At 49.1% G+C, this 21,079-nt stretch overlaps 1 protein-coding gene across 3 annotated transcripts in view; it reads left to right on the top strand.

The window, feature by feature from the left end:
- Positions 1–21,079, top strand: part of LMTK2 (lemur tyrosine kinase 2) — a 78,688-nt gene that overhangs the window by 53,146 nt on the left and 4,463 nt on the right. For all 3 annotated transcript variants that reach the window (XM_049638908.1, XM_049638907.1, XM_049638906.1), the window contains exons 8-11: positions 8,122–8,206; positions 9,480–9,601; positions 14,511–14,660; positions 16,630–19,618. In XM_049638908.1, the coding sequence (XP_049494865.1) occupies positions 8,122–8,206; positions 9,480–9,601; positions 14,511–14,660; positions 16,630–19,618 (3,346 nt within the window). The remainder of the gene's footprint in view (positions 1–8,121; positions 8,207–9,479; positions 9,602–14,510; positions 14,661–16,629; positions 19,619–21,079) is intronic.

The raw sequence follows: 21,079 nt of genomic DNA, 5'->3' as shown, positions 1-21,079 counted from the left end.
GTGAAGGCCGTGTCAACAGCAGAAGCTGCCAGCGGGTTACGTTCCACGCCGTTCCGCCACTCTGGCCGAGAGCCTGGGACTTCCCGTCCCCTGCCCGTCAGGCTTCCTGAGCCGCTCCAGTGAGATGCCACAGGTCACCACCATGGGCTAAGTGCACAGAGGTTCTAGCGAGTAGCCCGGGCCTCGTGGTGCCTCAGGTAGCTGAGGGATGGAGTACCTGGATCGTTCGTGAGCCTCCTTAGGATTTTCCTGGTTTATTTATATTTTTTGAGGTTTATTTATGTATTTATTTTGAGAGAGAGAGAGAGAGAGAGAGAGCGAGGATCTCAAACAGGGATAGTGCTGATAGTGCAATGGGGTTCAAACTCCCGAACTGTGAGATCACGACCTGAGTCGAAACCAAGAGTCGGACGCTTAACTGACTGAGCCCCCAGACACCCCAGGATTTTCCCTGTTTTAAAGTTAAGGTTACCTTCTGCTGAGAAACACTGAGGTTCTCCAGCTCTCAGAGTGTGGGTATCCAGGGTTGCAGGAGCACGATAGATAAACACTAGGGTTAGGTTCTGTTTTACATTAGTTTTTCTTAAATTGTACTGTGGGTGTTCGCACCGGTAAAGATTAGAAAGTCTGGTTACTAATCGGCTTGTGCTGCACGGCTGGCATGAGTAGATCTTTCAGCTGGTGTGTTATTAGGAGATTTCATTAATTTGTGTGCATGTAAATCTTCAAATTTTATCTTTTCAAATTCCTTCTAATGTTTCGTATTCTAAAGATTAGTCTTTAAGGAAAAAAAATTTTGTACGGCAATAAATATGATTGCCGTTAATTCTTCCGATTATTTTATTTTACTTTTGAAGATCTAATTGGCTTTATTAAATTATTCATGAATTGGGCAGCCCCCGTCCAGCAAGTCAAGGGGGGGGGGCTCTCCCTAATTGATAATCTTATATCAAAGCCCCCTGTAGCATCTGGCCCTTAGTGGTGTTAAATGAAAAGAAGACACAGTTGTACTGTCACTTTGCTCTTATGATGCAAATCTAAGGATTTTCCTTATGCAGGCTGTGGAATCTGGCTTGAGCTACAACTCTGCAGGCACTTGACCAGTATATGCGACATGAGAGAATGAGGGCCCCAGGCACAGGGCCTCACCTCTTCTAGCCTCGTGTTCTTCACTCATAAGATCCTGGTCATAGAGCAGAGCTGGGGTTCCAAACCAGAGCTGGGGGCTCCGAGGCCCACACTCTGAGCCAGTAAACTACCCTAAGCACTCACTAGGCACCCTTTTTTACTGGTGGCATGATACTGTATCTCGAGAAACAGCAAGATACTAGTTTCTTTAAAAAACAAAATCAATAAGAATTTATTGTAGCTTGCTTATAGATATACTAAAGTATACCTGGAAGTGAAGCCAGAAAACCCATCCCATTTTTACCAGTGCCACAAAATTATTTGTTATAATTCATTATAAATTACTTGGGAATAATTTATGTGAGAAAGACACAGGACTGCGTGGAGACAGCTGTGCAGTCTTACTGAAGGACGTAAAATACGCGAGCAGATGGAGAGATGTGCCCCGTTTTATGGTGGGAAGGCAGGCAGCGCAATGTCCGTTAACTCAAAATTGAGAAGTAAGCTTCACAAACAATTCCAGTAAGAATCCTCACACGATTTCGGAGGGGGAGTGAAATTATCTTCAGCTTTATATGGAAAAATAAATGTCTAGAAGAGCCAGTGAAGTATGAAAAAGAGGCGAATTGGGGCAGCAAGGGAGGCTTGCTTTACGAGGTATCAGAACTCAGAGTCAGCCACTGAGATAGAGATCAGGACGGTTTTGATGGAGAAACAGGTAAGTGGACAGTAGCCAGTATGAGGAGCAAGTTAGTGTATGGCAAAGTGATGTTCCTGTCACTGGGGAAAAGGTGGCTTCCCTGTCCAATGTGGGCATAGCTCGTTACCCATCGGTGAAAATACTGGACCTCTGCACCACCCTGTATATAAAAATAAAGACGTAAGAAATAAAGGTGATTCCGGCAAAATTGCAGAAGGCTGTGTGTATGTGTTACCGAGGGATGAGCAAGACCTCCTGTCTGGGAAGGTCTTCCTTTCCTGAGGTAGGAAGCCCGGGAGTTGTAAAATAAAGGGTAGATACTACATCAGAGGCTGACTGTTCTCTGCAAATGAAATACTTTGTGTGGCAACAGACACCGTGACAAAGTCCGTGGACGACACCCCTGCGAAGATGTAGCTGCCAACGCAAGGAGCGGCCCCGGGGGGGAGGGGGGGGCGAACGTTCACGATACACAGCGGGCCTCAGAATTGGCGAGAGAACATCGACCCCTAGAAAGACGGGCAGAGACAGGGCCGGGCCAGCGGACGGGAGGATGATCACATTCAGTAGCTAGGGACACGCAGGTCAAAGTCACAGAACCTCAGGACTAAAGGAGCCCCTGCGTCTGTTGCTGGTAGGGATGTGGGGGAGTTTCCTGAATTTCGTGTAAATCATTACAAATCTTGAAGAGCTTTCAGGGCGGGAGCTGTATAATTAGAAATCCACGTTCCCTTTACCCCCTGCTAGACTCACTTCCCTAGGACATGGAAGCCCTGGAACTTAAGGACATGGATGAGAACGATCTGTTACTGCACCGTGTCGTCTGAAGGGGCGGCAAAACAAAACAAAAAAAAACCACAACAAAGCAAGCTTCGTTGTGGGGAGCGAGAACCCATCTCAGTCCGTCCGGCACTGTGGAAGTACCACGCGGCTACCGGAGGGACAGCTGCTGTGCTGGCGACTCCGAGGGCTTTCCGCATTGTGTGATGTTGTTGAGTAAAAAATGAAAAAAAGCGAGGATGTAGAGAGGCGGGCGTAACGTCGCATAGAGCAAATGCCTTCTTGTGTGTATACTATGTGTATGGGAAAAGTACAAAAAGATTATAGCTACCAGTCTGTTGAAACATGTTACCTGGAGGGTGGAGCTGGGGGAGGAACATATTTTAACGTTTATTTATTTTTAAGAGTGCGGGAGAGGGGCAGAGAGAGAGAGAGAGGGAGACACAGAATCTGAAGCAGGCTCCAGGCTCTGAGCTGTCAGCACAGAGCCTGATGCGGGGCTCGAACTCACAAACGGTGAGATCAGACCTGAGCCGAAGTTGGATGCTTAACCGACCAAGCCATCCAAGTGCCCCCCCCCACCCCCCAAAATTTTTTTTTAATTAAAAAAAAAAAATTAAAAAGCTGTGCTTCAGGAAGCTTTAGAAAAAGCCTAGTATTCCAATAACCCAGTTAATGCAAAATGCAGGTATGCTGTGCAGAGAGGATTAGGGAGGACAGAGCTGAAGGTGGGGGCTGGCCACGCCAGGGAAGGGATGCGCACCGCAGGAGGAGCGTGTGCGAGAAGCAGAGGGAAGGTGAAAGTGGGTGTCTTCGAGGGGAGGGCCGCTTTGCCTTGGGACCCTAGGTGTCAGTTTAAAATCATCGGTGCTAAGTAATGTATTGGATGTTCCATTTTTCTAGATGGTCCTGGGCCTTTTGGGAAAGTCAGTGTTCTGGGACCCATGGTGCAGCGCTGGGTTCTTAAGCCCGCTGGTTTGTCACTTGCTAAAACGTGCACACCTGAAACACGCCGGCCTTCTCTGACCCTGATCTGATGTGGCCTTTTAGCCCCGGCTTGGATTCTGGGAGTTGTGTGATGGGGAGTACCGGCCCCACCACAGGCCTACTGCGTTTTCACTCACCTTCTTCGTGATCCCGACACACGCCGAGTGTGATGCGGTTGTGTCCGGAAGGCAGTTCGTTGGCAGCTTGGCCCCGTCCTTGTTTGGACGTCTTCAGGACGGGCCCACAGGATCCCCTGCCTTATGTCAGAGTCACCTCCTTCTTAAGGACTTTGAGGGGCGTCACCAGGGTGTTGAGGGCAGTCGCTCCACGCTGACCGTCTTGCCGGCTCTGGGGAGTGTCCTCTGTCAGCCCCTCGTTCTCTTCCAGGGCACTGCAGCTCAGGAGGTGGCCGCAGACAAGACTCAGAGAGGCCCTCGCGTGCTCTCTCCACTTACCCCTCCTCTCCTTACACCTTGCCCTACAGTTCAGCCTCCCCGGCAGCCTCTGCTTCCACCGTCCAAGGAGGCTGTTGCTCTCTGGGCTCTGCGTCTGTGCCATGGTTTGGAAAGGACCCTCAACGGAAAGCTGGGGCGCATGTGTAGGTCACCTCTGGTATTTGGTTTCTCTTCAGGGTCGGAGCCCTGGGCTGTCCGCTGTGCGGGACCTGAAAACCACTTCCTTATGTATTTTGTCCAGTCTGGTCATTGTTTCCGGTGAGGAGGTGAGCCATAACCAGGGGTGGAGACCCCTAGCAGCCTGACCGTCCACCTCAGTGTCAGCTGTGGCCCAGCCCTGGGGAGAACGGAGAACTGAAGGCTTGGTATGATCCCCGGGCCTCAAAGCCCAGGCCCTCGGTGGTGGACAGCATCCTGGCCAAACCTTTTCCTCAGGGCCCACCCAGCGTTGCACGGTGCAGGTGTTCTGTGTACACGCAGAGCCTGGCGGGTGCCTGGCATGCAGCGGGCGCTCACTAAATGCAGCGTGGTTCAGCTAGCAAGGACTTACCTAGTAAATAGGAGCAAAAGCGGTCAAGACCGTGTCCTGGGTGCCGTTTCAGAACCCGTTTGCTTTCGTCTTGTGCTCGCACCTTTCTGAGCCACATCCTGCAGTTTCTTCAGAACCATGGAATGATTTTAACGCTCACGGCTGCCAGAGGCAGAGCGCTGCGAGCAAAGCAGGGGTTTGGGGCTCAAGTCGTTAATTCGGCGCTCGTCAGAAGATACGCCCCGACCTTTAATCCTTCCGACCCTGCCTCTTCTGTGAAGGGATAATCTTTTTCCTGAAGTGCTTTGTCAAGATGACTTAAGATAATGTACGTCACGCCCTAGAAGAATATTCAGTGCGAAGTTTCAGTAATTTTGCTTCCCGTCTGTTACTCTTTTTGTCAGGAGTTGGGCCGCCTCAGGAAAGTGTAGGTAACATAAATAGAGCCATTTTGAAAATGGCTCCGGCCCCGCCGAGCTGTTTCCAGGCGAGCAGTCCTTCTGGAGATGGGTTAACACTAGCTCTGGTGTGAGCTGAGAGCAAGCAGCGATGCTTCCTGGTGAACCCGGGCGGGGAACTCCTCAGATCTGTGGGTTCCCGCCTCCCGTGTCGGCCTGCTCCACTCACACAGCGGAGGCGACGGCCGTGGGGACCGAGCCAGACAGAGCCTGTCGGGGCCGGATCGTCTGGCACCCTCACCACTAGACCTGTTTTTCAACTTGAAGGAGAATATGCTGCGTATGTTTGTATTCCCCGGCCCAAAGCAGCCATTGACGTCAAGAATTACCTGTGCCGTTAAGTTACACCTTTGTGTTTTTCCGGTCTTTTGCTTTGCGTACTGTCGGGCTTCAGAGAAGGTTTGTACCAATTTTGCGTCAAATTAGAGACCTTTCGTATATAGCTTTATTTTACCCCTGCGAAAGCTTGTGAGTGTGCGTCCCTGTTTGTTCCTGCGGAAACCGAGGCTCTGATGTGTTAAGTGACCTGCCCCGGGTCGCCTTTGTCTGCCGCTTTCCCCCCTGGGCCGTGTGTGGCTCTGGGTCTCTGTGGGGTGGCGGCAGGGGGCAGGTGTGCAAGCCCCCCCCCCAGCCGCACCCCCGTTTTTGGCCTCGTCGCTTGGGTTTCCAGGCGACGAGGAGCGTTTCCCTGAGAACACCGGCCGGGTCGTATTCGAGTGTTAGGATGCCTTTGACAGTGAGAGCCGTGGCCTTTCGCTTCTGTAACTTTTCGTCTCTCCCGTAGCCCTCGCGTCCGATGTGTGTCAGGACCTGCACTGAGCGGGCGTGAGGAGCGGGGAAGCGGAGCGGCCCAGGAGCCGCTCGGGTGGACGGCCCGGATGGACGGCCCTCGGGGAAGGCGCCGAGGCCGCTGCAGGTGCCCCCGCCAGCGTCAGGCGGCACGCGCGGGGCCCCGGTGGAATGAGGCACCCAGCTTTTAACTCCGGCCCGAGGAGGGGGACGTAGGGAAGGTTAAGAAGGATCTGTCAACGGAGACTGCGGAAATGCCCGTCAGGGGTGCTCGACACCAAACCTCTGCTGGCAGAACCCGCGGCCCTGTCCTGTTGCGGCTGCCGGTCCCACGCACGGTGCTACCTGCCTGGAAGTGTGTCTGCTTCCCTGCTCTCGAATGGTGTATTGATTCTTCCTCCCTCCTGCCTCCTTCGTTCCAAACAAGGAGACTAGTTTTCTTAAGATTGGAAGTTTTGGGGCACCTGGGTGGCTCAGTTGGTTGGATGCCCAACTTCAGCTCAGGTCGTGATCTCTCGACCTCGACCTTTGTGAGTTCAAGCCCTGTGTCAGGTCCTCTGCTGTCAGCTCATAGCCCACTTCAGACCCTCGGTCTCCCTCTTTCTGTGCCCCCCCCCCCCCAAAAACAAATGAACATTGAAAAACAAGATGGGAAGTTTCTTGGAGCACCTGGGTAGCCCAGTCGATTAAATGTCCACCTTTTGATTTTGGCTCAGGTCGTGATCTCACAGTTCATGGGATCGAGCCCTGCGTCAGACTCTGTGCTGACAACACGGAGCCCACTTGGGATTCTCTATCTCCTCTCTCTCTCTGCCCCTCACCCACGCATGTGCGCGCGCTCTCTCACCTTCAAAATAAAAAAATACTAAAAAAAAAAAAAAAAAAAAAAAAAGATTGGGAGTTTCTCTGTTGCTCCCAGACACCACAGGCCTGAAAGCTTCTGAATGGACACTGAAAATTACCACTAGCAAACACAGCGTAGAGAAGAGTTGAACATAACCCGTTGGAAGTCTCAGTCCGCACCTGTTCATCGAGGACCAGCCGTACGCATGAAACAGCCCTCTGCTTGCTGGCCTGACGTGTTGTCGCTGGCAGTTACTGGTGGGGACGGCCTCTCGCTGGCTCTGCCACCCTAGTGGAGTTCCTTTGCTCCTAGGCCCGCTTCCTCATCTGTAAATAAGGAGCATGATAGCATCCGCCTCAGAGGTTCGTCGTGAAGAGTATATGTGTTAATACGTGGCTGGAGCTCAGAGAAGTGCCCGTGTAGAGTGAGTGCTTTGCAAATAACAGCCACTGAGGTGTGCCTGAATCCGTGCTGCCGTCACCAGCCTCATTAGCGTCCTGTTCCCCACGTGGAAGCTTTGAAGAGTGAAATCTTTGAAGATAAGAACGTAATCACTATAGGATTGTCTTCTACGATCAGAGGAAGACAGACATGTGGAGTTTTGGACCGCAGAAAGCCAGTTTTTGATAACTTTGTGATTTGACACTAAATTCAGTATGCTTTTCTGTCTTGACTTAGTGGACTTTTTAATTCCTATGCCGAATGATGATTAAAAAGATAAAAAGATTAAAAGATGATAAAGGGCTTGTACCAAAATCCGAAGTGCTGACTCTGTTGTCTGTATGGAGAGTTCCTTCCGAAAAAGCAGTTTTTACTTTTCAGTGGGTATGTTTTTGAGAATTAACATGTTCTTAAATAAACGATACAAATGAACTGTTTTAAGCAAGTCCTGAAAATGTGTTCTTTACCTACCTGTGGAGACGTGAGGTTTGCGAGAAGTAATTTGGAAAGGGCCTCCTTAGAATGCTCACGTGTCTTTGAGAAGGAAAAGTTAAAAAAACAAACATTTTTAATAATGTAGATTAATTTTAGGTGCTTGAGGCTGTAACTTTATTCATCTATACTCCTAATAAACAGACTACCACTAGACTATTACTCAAGTAATACAAGTTACTGTAAAAAACTCTTCAGACAATTTAGTATTTTAGAATTCTTGGTCACTCTTAAAACACTGGGAAATGAGCCATTGATCTGGTATTGACACGGCACAAGGTAAAGATGTGGTCAGCGTTTAACCTTAGCAGTTGTTTGTAAAACAATCTGATCGTCACCAGGGACTTAAGTAACAAAGAACGTGACATATAATCCCTTTCCCGTTAAAAAAGAATCTAAAACGTTATGGAGCCAGGGAGCCCAGCACACCACTCTGCTTTGTAGCAAATCTGAGGTCACATTGTGCTGTTTGCGGGTTCCCGTTGTCCTCATGCTCACATCCCTCTTTCTGTTTTCAGTGATTTAGCCCTGCGGAATTGTTTCCTTACCTCGGATCTAAATGTGAAAGTGGGAGATTATGGGATAGGACTCAGCAGGTACAAGGTAAGCCAAGGTTTAAAGATTCTCTCCTGAAGCTGATTTGATTTCATAGTCCCGAGGTGGTCATATCACAAATGCCACCCTGTTCGTCAAAGGAGGGTAAGATCTTGGCTACGTTGCCTTTCTGGAGAGCAGTTTGTTCATTTTGACGGTAGTGTTGGCTTCTGACGAGCAGTTTGTCGAGATGAGTGGCTCTGTGCTGAGGTTTTGTGACCGCTTTCCAAAGGCTTTGTGTAAAAAGACTTTTACACTGTGTAATTGATGTAATTTGATGGTGCATAATAAATTTTAGCATGAACCAATGGGCAATAATTCATGACCACCTGTATCAAAAAATAATACCGTGCATGTCACATCAGTATTTCTCCAGTAGAGTTTTGGCCCAAATTGAGTAAGCTTAGAAGTTTCGATTTTTAAACTCTGCCATAACTGTATCCCCAAAGAAGATAAGAGGTAGTTGAGGTTTTCACTTGTTTTTGTGTAGCCCAACTGCATGAGGTAGTGTGACGTGGGGCAAAGAATGTGACTGTCCTGGCTCCACGCCAGCAGCAGTGACACGAGGGTCGTGTCTGTTCTTTCTTACGGGGTTCTTGTGAGGGCCCCGGGGTCATATTTTCATAGTATTTTGTAACTGAAGTACATTATGCAAATATAAGTTGGTTATTTGTCTACACGGTACCTCTAGTGTCTTGAGCCCTTGCTGTCTACCAGGCACCATGAAGTAATTGCGGGCATTATCTCATTTAATCCTCACCATAAAGGGAGGTGGGAATTGTATGATCCCCACTTAACAGATAAAGAAAAAGGCTTATTAGCGTATTTGTTGGCTGCCCAGGGTCAGATAGATAGCCAGCAGGTGAACGGTTGAGCCTGGACTTACAACCCAGTCTGTGTCATTCTCGAGTCTGTGCTTTTATTCGGTAACGTAGGCACTGCTGCCCTACCTGGGGCATAAGGCCCAGCATGTTTTAAAAGATGTTTTGCTCAGAGTCTGTGTTCTGTGCATCCGACGTGGCGTACCTTCCTTTTCCAGGAAGGAAGGTTCATGGCTGGGCGAGCGTTCATGGCTCAGAAAGCAGCTCATGGAGCCCAGGAGGCTTCAGAGAAAAACCTCACCCACCTCCTGCCCAGAAAATCTCTCTTGACGCCCACTTCTTTGTCTCATGTGTCTTTTGGGTTGAGTATTTGTTTTCTGAGAATGACCTGGTATTAAATCATTGACTTCGCTAAAAAACATAATAGAATTAAAAATCCTGTATGTTTTCTAATAAAACAGGAGGATTATATTGAAACGGATGATAAAAAAATTTTCCCTCTGCGATGGACTGCTCCAGAACTAGTAACCAGCTTTCAAGACAGACTACTAACTGCAGATCAAACGAAGTATAGTAATATCTGGTATGTACTGATTTGCCATTCTGTTCGACTTTTGTGTAGCCAAGACTTAACTTCTTTCTCCTTGAGTGCTTAAGGAGAAATAGTTGAATAAGATGTAGGAACACAGGAGTGCCTGATGGTGTGAAAAAGACAGTTTATCGACGTCCTAGCAATTATCACAACTGTGATATCATTAACTTTTCTCTTACCCGTTCAACAGTAATAAGGTCCATAAATGTAGGAACCAGGTCTGTTTTCTGTGTCGACTGTAGGGCCTACAGTATAATAGAGGTTTTAAATATTGACTGCAGTGAACGAAAAAACAGAAGTTTGGACCATTATGTAATACTGTGATTTGTAGGAGATCAGTTTAATGGAAGTTGATAAAGAAATGCGTTTACGTCCTTGACTAACAATTTCTGTTACAGCTTTCTTAATTTGTGTATACATTTTTTTTGTACTGTTATCCTGCCTTTTCTATTTTCTTTTCCTCTTCCTGCCTTCATCTGGATTGATTTTTTTTAACTCCTTTTTCCTGTTAGTTTGGGAGCTGTATACTCTAGTCCTGTACTTTTATTAAAAGTTACCCTAGAAGTTATAACGTGTATTCCACTTACTGTAGTCTAATGTATCAGTTCATGTCTTGGCCCTCTCTCTCTGAACGTTGCAAGGCCCTCAGGATACTTTAACATACTTTAACTTGGTTTAATTATACACCTCCCCCCCCCACACGCGTGTATGCACACGCACGCACACAATACGTAATTGCTGGGTTTTTTTTTTTTTTTCTTTTACCCTCACAACACGTTGTTCTTATTATTTTTTTGGTTTTTTGGTTTTTGGTTTTGGGGTTTTTTTGTTTTGTTTTGTTTTTTAGCAGTTTTTTGTTTAGGTTGATCCATGTAATCAAACCCCTTTGCTCTAAGTTCTCTTTTCTTTTCTTTTTTTCTTTTAAATCTCAGACATTCCATCTGGGATCATTTGCCCTTTGTCTGAAGTACGTCCTTCAGAATTTCCCGTAGTGAGGGCCTGCTTGCTGGTAACAGACCCTCGGGTTTTTGTGCGTCTGAACATACCTTTATTTTGTCCTCGTTTTTGAAATATATTTTTACTTGATGACAGTTACTTTCTCTCAGCATATTGAAGAGATCATTCTACTGTCTTCTGGCTTCCATTGTTGCTATTGAGAAGTCAGCTGTAAGTCTTCCTAAGCCCTTTGAAGGTAATGTGACTTTTGCTCTCTGGCTGCTGTTAAACTCTTCTCTCTGTCTTCTGTTTTTGTAGTTTCACTCTGATGTGTATGGGTGTGGATTTCTTCTGTTTTTCTGCTTGGGATTTATTTGGCTTTTTCAAATCTGTAGTTTGATGGTGTTCTCAGCCCTTACCCTTCAAGTACTGCCTCTGCTCCATTTCTGTCCTTTGGGAAGTCTAATTAGACGTGTGTTTTTTGCCTTCCTGCTCGGCCTTCTGTCTCTTAATCTCTTCCTTTTTACACTCTGTCTCTCTGACTCTCTGTGCCACACTCTAGATAATTTTCGAGACCTGTGCTCCAGCCACTAATTCTCTCTCTCTCTAAAACTCTCTCTTCAAGTGTGTCTGTTCTTCTGTTAAATCTGTCTACTAAGTTCTATGGTTCAGCTATTGACTTTTCAGTTGGAGGAAGTCGACTGGATTTTTTAAAACCTGTCCCAGTGTTCTTAACAATTGGGTTGTGATCTGTGTCAGGTGATTCCAGTATCTGAAGTCTTTGTGGATTTGATCTTGCTGGTTCTTGATGCTGCCTCATTGCCTTGGGGTGAGGATCTCAGAAACCGAGAATTGAGCAGCATTCCTCCCGAGAGGATCTACGCTTACTTATGTGTGTCGGATACCAGGGTTGTCCTGCCGTGTAAGGGGACTGTGCTTTACATATTCAGCTTGAGGTTTTTTTGACCACTCAGGTGATGTGAATTTGGGCTGCAGATCCAATCAAGGGGCAGCTCTGTGGTTACAGCTTGTTAGGGGCCAACCCCCCCTTACACACACACACACACACAGTCCCTTTCTCTCTCTCTCTCTCTCTCTTTCTCTCTCTTTCTCTCTCTCTCTCTCTCTCTCTCTCTCACACACACACACACACACACACACACACGCAAACACTCAGAGCCCCTCAGTGCCAAGTCAGCTTGCCTTTCAGGCTCCTGGAGGGGGTGCGGGCAGGCTTATTTTTATGGTGAGGAGGTCTGTCTGTGATTCCCCTTACTTAGGACAGACCCAGGGCTTTGGCCTGTTCACCACCCCCACCATCCCCTTTGAGCCTTGTAAACCAAGACCACAAAAGCCCAAGTTCTGTGATTCAGCAAATGCACCAGCTCAAAGGTGGTTCTATTGTTTTTGAAATGTTTGTTTATTTTTGAGAGAGACAGAGACAGAGACAGAGCAAGGGAGGAACAGAGAGAGAGGGAGACACAGAATCCGAAGCAGGCTCCAGGCTCCGAGCTGTCAGCACTGAGTCCAATGCAGGGCTCAAACTCATGAACCGTGAGATCATGACCTGAGCCGAAGTCAGACACTTAACAGACTGAGCCACCCAAGTGCCCCTCTATTTTTTTTTTCAAGTTTATTTATTTATTTTGGTGGGGGGAGGGACAGCGAGAGGGGGAGAGAATACCAACGGCTGACAGCTTGGAGCCTGGCGTGTGGGGCTCAATCCCACAAACCATGAGATCATGACCTGAGCCAAAATCAAGGGTCAGGCGCTCAACTGACTGATCCACCCAGCGGCCCCTCAGAGGTGGTTTTAGTATTCTCCTTAGCTCTTCAAGTTCTAGGGTTTTTCCTGGTAATTCCATGCTATCTTATCTCATCTGTGATGCCTTTAAAAAGATAATTTTAATGTTTTGTCCAAATTTTTACTATTCCTAGCAGGGTGTTTAACCTGAGAGCTTAGCCTGTGCTCCTGGACACAGAGCCCACCCCTGGTTTCTGACACCGTGACAAGTCTAGTGGTAGGGCGGGCAGCATTGCTGACATCAGCCTGCGGCAGGGGCCGCGCTGCCCTGTGCCGGGGGGGACGGGAGGGACCTCTCTCAGAGAGTTTTGCTGGAGGAGCGGGTAAGACCCCTCCTTTCTCCCCAGAAGGAGGAGGCCAGTGGTACTCGAGGAGGCAAGGGCCAGTTCAAGGTAAAGAATTCCGCAGCTGGGGGTGAGGGGCCGTGACTGACGGCGGCTGTCCTGCAGGAGACTGCACAGCGTAGCACAGAGAGCCCCGGGGCAGGGACGGACCTTGATGAGGGGACACGGCTCTTCTCTGTGGCCTGTGTGAGGAGATGAGAAAGGGAGACCGGAGACGTTAGAGGTGGGAGGTGGGGAGTCGAGAAAGCCCACGCGTCATGCTTCCTGAACAGGGTGAGCCGGGGGCCGGCGAGGGCTTTGGTTTGGGAACGGGCCTTCTCGAGAGAGGGAGTTTTAGAGCAGGCATTTGGAGAGTTGCGACGGGTAGGGTCATGTGCCCAAGCTCACACCAGGTGTGGCAGCGAATTTCTTATTTTCCTCACTTAAATTGTCGACTCCCTAAAGTCATCGATAGCGTCTTAAACTTGTTTTGTATCCAGAACGACCCTCTGCCTCTGGCAGGTCTGTGCCGGCGAGAAGGTGTGTTCTCCTTCTTGAATTGAGTTGGGAGATTTGGGTCTATTTTGTTTCCTCTGACAGAAGTGATCTCTCAGCTTAGATTCTGAATGTGCTTTCTTTCACTGATTTGTGAAGTTAACGTAAATAAACTCATAAGTTACGTTGTACTGTACAGTATCAGATAATATACGTATTTATTTAATGCGGTTTATTATTCAAACAAACACCTGGAGGCCTCGATCCCAGGTCATGTAAACCATCCACACCCAAACCTGGCTGGATGTCAGAATCACTAGGGAACTGTTTTTTTTTTTTTTAAGTTTATTTTTTTATTTTGAGAGAAAGAGAAATCGTGAGTGGGGGAAAGGACAGAGAGAGAGGGAGAGAGAGAGAAAGAGAGAGGATCCCAAGCAGGCTCTGCACTGTCAGCGCCGAGCCTGATGTGGGGCTCGAACTGACGAACCACGAGATCGTGACCTGAGCCGAAGTCAGACGCTTAACTGCTTAACCGACCGAGCCACCCAGGCGCCCCTTTAAATGCAGTTTCCTAGGCCATACCTACATTATCACGTGAGAGTCCTTGGGGTGGGGGGTTCCCAGATGACACAGATAGTCAGCCAGGCTTGGGAGCCATTGCAGTGGCCAGGAGATGCCGTACGACCCAGGTGGAGACGCAGAGACTGCTTAGAGGAGGTGGAGAGTAAGTGTCCCTCTGGCTGAGCCGCAGAGGCTGTGACCGTGGCGACAGAGGACTTGGTGTGAGGGAGGGGGATGGGTCCCAGGAGGGGGCATTCCCTTCTGCCTGTGGTAACAGCCGTGGGCCTGGAGGCACGGAGAGGCTCCGGCAGGTGGCCCACGGGTAGCTGGCGGGATGACGGGAAGAAGCCCCTCCGAAACAGCAACCAAACCCACCTGTTTACGACTGTCGCGAGCGGGATTTCTTTGTCTGCCTCAGGATGTTCCTCTCGTATCTCACCGTTTTACTGAACTCTTACATCGTTCTAAAGATGTGCCAAAAAATTTCTTGAGTTTCAAAGTGGACAGTTACACTAGCTCTTATCTATAATTATGCCCGTTCCTTGTTTAAGTTTTTCTTTCTGCGTTGGCCAAAGCTTCTAGAGTACTCTGTAGCAAATGTGAGGAGGCATACTTGACCTCATTGTATTGAAGGTGCCTTTTTTTAAAAATCACGTTAAAGGGCTATCTTTAATAACCTTTTCAGTACACACCTTATTCTTAAAGTCACTAATAAAAATGTGGGTGTTAAAAATTTGACATCTAAAGGGAGGAGGAAATGACTGTTTCCTTTTTTCCACAGGTCCCTAGGTGTGACACTTTGGGAGCTCTTTGATAATGCTGCTCAGCCTTATTCCAACCTCTCCAACTTAGATGTTCTCAATCAGGTCATTCGAGAGAGAGACACAAAACTCCCTAAGCCCCAGCTGGAGCAGCCTTATTCTGACAGATGGTGGGTAACTCTACTTTACTTTTTTGTTGTCTTCAGAAGATAAGGAAATCCTCTGTCTGTGGGTGTTAGTTGTATACTCCCCATTTTGATTGATTGATTGATTGATTGATTATCTTAGAGGGGGTGGGGAGCACCAGTGGAGGAAGGGGCACAGGGGAGGGGAGGGACAGAGAATATGAATGTTAAGCAGGCTCTCATCAAGGAGCCTGACACAGGGCCGGATCCCACGACCTTGGGATTGTGACCTGAGCCAAAAGAAAGAGTCGGACTCTTCAACCTACCGACCCACCCAGGTGCCCCGGTATATTTATTCCCTGTTTTTAAACGATAAATGTTGTGAAAAGCCAAGATTTGTGTATCATTCACAACTGATTTTAATTTTTTTTTTTTTAATGTTTTATTTATTTTTGAGAGAGACAGAGACAGAATGTGAGTGGGTTAGGGGCAGAGAGAGAGAGGGAGGCACGGAATCCGAAGCAGGCTCCAGGCTCCGAGCTGTCAGCACAGAGCCCGACGTGGGGCTTGAACTCACGAGCTGTGAGATCGTGACCTGAGCCAAAGTCGGACGCTCAACCGACTGAGCCACCCAGGCGCTCCACAACTGATTTTAGAATTAACATATATTTTAAAAATGTAATGTTAGTTTTGGAAAAAGTGTACAACAGGTAGGAGTTTATGTATTCTGTGCAATAAGAAAAAATGTGAAGTCTGAACCAATTAGAAAAGTCAACATTAGGGAGTTTCCTATTGTGGAATTGTTTTAAAATGAAGCTATTTTGCAGGCGCCTGGGTGGCTCAGTCAGTTGGTTGAGCGTCCAACTTCAGCTCAGGTCATGATCTCACACGTGAGTTTGAGCCCCACGTCAGGCTCTGTGCTGCCAGCTTAGAGCCTGGAGCCTGGTTTGGATTCTGTGTCTCCCTCTCTCTCTGCCTCTCCCCCGTTCATGCTCTGTCTCTCTCAAAAATAAATAAACTTAAAAAAAAAAAAAATGAGGCTATTTTTGTAAGTGATACCTAATATGTGAGAAAAGAGCACAGGAAGGATAATATTTAAATTGGCGGCAGAAGCTAATTTGCATAGTGCATATTGACATTTGCAAAACAAATTTACTTCTTACGAGTCTTCAGACCAGTTCTTACTCCGCTTCCATTCAGGATCACGTTCACCTCTTTCTAAGCCTCTGTCTACACCACTGCCTGCCCAGTAGGCACTGCCCGTGAAGCGAGGCAACCCCATGCACTGAGGCAGTGCTCAGCTCCCACACCGCTCGAACTGTCTCACCCGGAATAACTTGACACATACTGCCTACAGTTAACACTTTGAAGTTGCCTTTGTCTTCCCTTTTGTTCGTGGCTATGTCGTGGGAGGTTGGCTCTATTCAGCCAACCCTTCGAAGACCCAGCTCCCGCTTGCTCTCTTCTTTGGACTTCATTTTCTACTGTTTCCCTCCGCTTTCAGCCCCTTTTATGATCTAAGGGAGACCATGTGCTACGTAAGATTGTAGTGTTACTTTTCATTGCGGGGAGGAGTTAGAGATTAGTCACCACTGCATTTGTCTCTGAGAATTCTTGCAAAATAAAATGAGTAAATCTAAAAAACGTAAGACAAGTGCATTCTTTACTACATAGACCACCTGTGGCGATTTTTTAAAGAGGAGATCATGTTAAAACTGTTTCTAAATTCAGGGGATAAGTCACTGGGTAGACACCAGAAGGAAAATGGCAAACACTGATACTGGGACATGTCCCGGGAACACACAAAATTAGTAGGCCCAACGTTTATGTTTCTTCATTTCCTCTTGCGCCACAATGTATTCCACCGTGAACCGAGATCCTTCATGTGGCTGACAGTGATTATAGCATAGAAACTTTTGAGGTGCGAGTTGGCTTGGGAGTCCTCGTGAAGTCCTTTCTTGTTTTAAAGCAGTTTTACCATCATTCCATTAATCACCTCTGAATCGTTGCCCAGGTATGAAGTTTTGCAGTTCTGCTGGCTGTCCCCGGACAAGAGACCAGCGGCCGAGGACGTGCACAGGTTGCTCACCTACCTGCGGATGCAAAGCCAAAGGGACTCAGAAGTCGACTTTGAGCAGCAGTGGAATGCTCTTAAACCGAATACAAACAGCAGAGACACTTCAAGTAATGCCGCATTCCCAATCCTCGACCACTTCGCCAGGGACCGGCTGGGTCGTGAGGTGGAGGAAGTCCTCACCGTGACCGAGACCAGCCAGGGCCTGAGCTTTGAGTATGTCTGGGAGGCAGCCAAGCATGACCACTTTGACGAGCGCAGTCGGGGCCCCCCGGACGAAGCCTTGTCCTACACGAGCATCTTCTTTCCGGTTGAAGTTTTTGAGAGTTCACTTTCAGACCCCGGGCCGGGGAAACAAGATGACAGTGGCCAGGATGTGCCCCGTGGGGCCCCCGGAGTGGTCCCTGTGTTTGATGCCCACAACCTTTCTGTCGGAAGCGACTATTACATCCAGTTGGAAGAAAAAGGCGGCAGCAACTTGGAGCTTGATTACCCACCCGCGCTGCTCACAACTGAAATGGATAACCCGGAAAGGGTACACGAGGAGGCGCCCCAATTCCTGACACTCCGGAACCTTGAATTAGAGGAGTCCAGTACAGATGAGGATTTCTTCCAAAGCGGTGCAGACCCCAAAGATTCCAGCGTACCCGAGGACGTACAGGTCCCCAGGGGCCCTGAGAGCCCTTTCAACAGTATATTTAGTGATCTTGACAAATCAGAGGATCTGCCCAGTCACCAAAAGATATTTGACTTGATGGAACTAAATGGAGTTCAAACCGACTTGAAGCCGACCGCTTTCGGTTCAAGCCCGGACGACTCCAGAGAGTCTGTTGTAACGTGCCACTTTGAGAAAGATAAGCCCCGTAAGCTTTTTGACGGCGAGCCTCTTTGCTTATCAGAAACCCTCATGCACCAAGATAATTTTGATCCACTGAACGTTCAAGAGCTGTCAGCAAACTTTTTGTTTCTTCAAGAGAAAAACCTACTAAAAGACTCACTGTCTGACAAAGAACATCTAAATGATCTTCAAACAGAACTTAAAAACGCTGGCTTCACCGAAACGATATTAGAAACTCCACATAGGAACTCTTTAGGTACCGAAGTGAAGTTTGCCGAGAACAAACCAGGCTTTCCTTCGCTGCAGGAAAGCCTCAGCGCCAAGGGTCAGGATGCAGGTGTCGTGTTCAAGGACAGCACTTTGAACACCTCGTTACAGTCTTCCCCAGAAGTGCGGGTACCTCCTACCTCGCTGGAGACAGAAGGAACATCTCCCCGCTTACCTCCAGATACGTCCCCGAAGCAGGGAGAACCCACATGCTCGGATGTCCGTAGCCACGAAGACCGTCTCTGCCAAGAAACGAATCCGGACCCTGTGACCATCACGGTAGAAACTCCCGCAGCGGCTGCCAGAGCACACGGTGTTGGTGACCAGTCCCGGGACCTGACCCGCCAAAGCGAAGAGGCCTTGACACTGACCAAAAGTGACCCGGTTCTTACTGATGACATTTTTGCCAATGAGGTGAGTATAGGAAGCAGTGTTCCAGAATTGAGACAGAACTTCCCAAATCAGCCGCTCTCAGAAGACCGACACGCTGACCGTGTGCTGGAGAAAAGCTCGGAAGGTGCGGACGCTCTGAGTGAGCTGCATTGTAAAGCGGCTGCCAAGGAGGGGGGCCTGGTGTCCGCCCTGTCCTCAGACTCGACCAGTCAAGACAGCCTCTTAGAAGACAGCTTGTCAACACCCATTCCGACTTCGGAACAGTCTGTGGAGACCCCGGACTCTCTGGATTCGGTGGATGTCCGTGACGTTTTATTGGGATCCTTAGGCTCTCACACTCCTCAGAAACTCGTGCCCCCCGATAAGCCTGCAGACAGTGGCTACGAGACGGAGAACTTGGAGTCCCCTGAATGGACCCTGCACCCCGCCCCCGACGGCGCCTCGGCCGCGGAGGCGGCCGCGGCGGGCGACGGCAGCCGTGGCACCCTGCCCCCCAACCCGGTCATCGTCATCTCAGACGCAGCCGACGGCCACAGGGGTACGGAAGTGGCCTCGCAGACTTTCGCGCCTGGCTCTCAGAGCTCGTACCGAGACTCCGCCTACTTCTCAGATAATGACTCTGAGCCCGACAAGAAGTCCGAGGGCGTCCCGGGACCCTCGGCCTCGGCCTCGGCCTCGGTGGTGGTAACGGACCAGCCGCTGCCTGAGCCGGTCGTGCCGGAGCAGAGTCCTGGCGCCAAGGACAGTTGCCTGGAAACCAGCCACGGCGAGCCAGACCGAAGCTGTCTCCCTGCTTCGCGCAGTTCCGGTCACCCGGCGTCCAGAGACACTTCGGAACCGGCACCACCTGACGTTTCCAAACGGACGCCGCCTCCCGAAGACGAGGCCGGCAGTCCCTTGAGTTTGGGGAACTCCGAGCTGAGCAGCAGCGATGACTTCGAGGCACCAGAGGAGCGCCCCTGCACGCTCGCTTCCACCGGAACCAACACCAACGAGCTCCTTGCCTTTGCGAGTTCCGCCCTGTGCCCCGGCAGCACGGCGGACGTGACGGCGGAGAAGTCGTCGTGCGGCCACGCCGAGGGCCCCAAGCTGAAGGAGCCGGACGTCGAAGGGAAGTACCTGGGGAAACTTGGAGTGTCGGGCATGCTGGACCTCTCCGAGGACGGCATGGATGCCGACGAGGAGGACGAAAACAGCGACGACTCGGACGAAGACCTGCGGGCGTTTCACCTGCACAGCCTGAGCTCCGAGTCGGAGGACGAGACCGAGCACCCGGTGCCCGTGATCCTCAGCAACGAGGACGGGAGGCATCTGCGCAGCCTGTTGAAACCTGCGGCCGCTGTCGCCATCGACCAGCTGCCGGACGACTGGAAGAAAGAAAAGAAGGCGGTGACGTTTTTTGATGATGTCACGGTCTATCTGTTTGACCAGGTATCTGTTAACCTCCACACGTTGTCGTCTCGGGGAATTCCAGAACGTGTTAGGAAATCGAGTGCGCTTTGTCTTCCTGATGGCCGCTTTGAGGCCGCAGAGTGTGTTAGGATTCCCCAAAGATGGGAATTTGGGGTTGGTTACGGTTCCCAAGAATATGCAGAGATGTAGTTGGGACAGGGAAGTCCTGTCGAGTTAAGGGAAGGAGACCCGGATGCCCTTTCTGGGTCTGCCGGCAGAGGCGTGCTGAAGTCGGCTGCGCTTTACACACCGCGTTTCCATAACCCAGCAGTTGGCAGTGGTGGTCAGCACGCAGGTGCAAGCCGGAACAGTGTGTGGCTCACAGGTAGCCCCGGAGTTGCCGGCCACCGGCGGTCCCTGTGGATCGGGACCAGGGAGCGGCAGCGGCAGAGGCAGAACCATGGCCCTCCAGGCCTCCCGTGCCTGCTGGGCCCTGCTCCACGAGCTCAGACTTCAGCCTCTTTAAAAATGAAGGGTTGAAGATTTTCTTGTGTCTGTCACTCATTTCTAGTCTGATTCTGTTACGGTCAGAGAGCGTGTCTGATATGGTTTCAGTTCCTTTAAACTTAAAAAGGTTTGTTTCGGAGCCAGGCTACGGTCTGTCTTGGTGAACGTTCCACGTGTACTTGAAAGAACGTGCCTGAATGTCCGTTGGATCTGGACGGTGGGCGGTGTTCAGTTCTTCTGCACTGGTGCTGAGGTGCTGATTTTTCTGCCTGCTGGTAGTTCCGTCCGTGGCCGGATGGGAGAGAGAGAGGTGTTGAAGTCTCCGACTGCAATTCTGGATTTGTCTCTCTCGGTTTGTTAGTCTGTGCTTCCTCTGTTTTGCCGCTCTGTTGTTAGCCGCATGCACGTTTAAGACCATTAGATCTTGTTGTTGAGATGACCTTTTACCGTGACAGAATGTCCTTCTTTATTCCCTTGTCTGATATTCATGTAACCGCTCCAGCTTTCTTTTGATCGGCACTTGCATGAGATCTCTTTCTTCAACCTTCTACTTTCAGTCTACGTGTATCATTATGTTTGACGTTAGTTTCTCGTGAGTAGCAAATCAGTTTTTAAATCTCTTCTGAAAAATCCTGTCTTCTAATTGATGGTGGTTTTAGGCCACTTACATTTAATAAAATTAGTCTTGTTTGGATTTTGGCATACCATTTTCTTCGTTTCTGTTTGTTTTTACTTGGTTGTTCTTCCCATCTTTGTGGTAATTTAGGCCTTTTTTAATATTACCTTTTAATTTATCATTGCATTTTTTTACTACGTATCTTAGGTTTTGTCATGGTTTGGGGGATTAAAATATACATACTTGTCACAATCTACTTAGAATCAGTACTGTACCATTTCCAGTGGAAAGCAGAAACCTTATTACTGCTGTCTGGTATATTATTCCACGCACTTACTCTGAAAGCCCCGTCAGATGGTGCTCTGCGTGATCAGTGT

Source organism: Panthera uncia, chromosome E3 (genome assembly GCF_023721935.1).
Source record: "Panthera uncia isolate 11264 chromosome E3, Puncia_PCG_1.0, whole genome shotgun sequence".
In the NCBI taxonomy this organism is placed as follows: Eukaryota; Metazoa; Chordata; class Mammalia; order Carnivora; family Felidae; genus Panthera; species Panthera uncia.
Note: the sequence above shows the minus strand (reverse complement) of the source record. Positions and strands in the feature narration are given on the sequence as shown.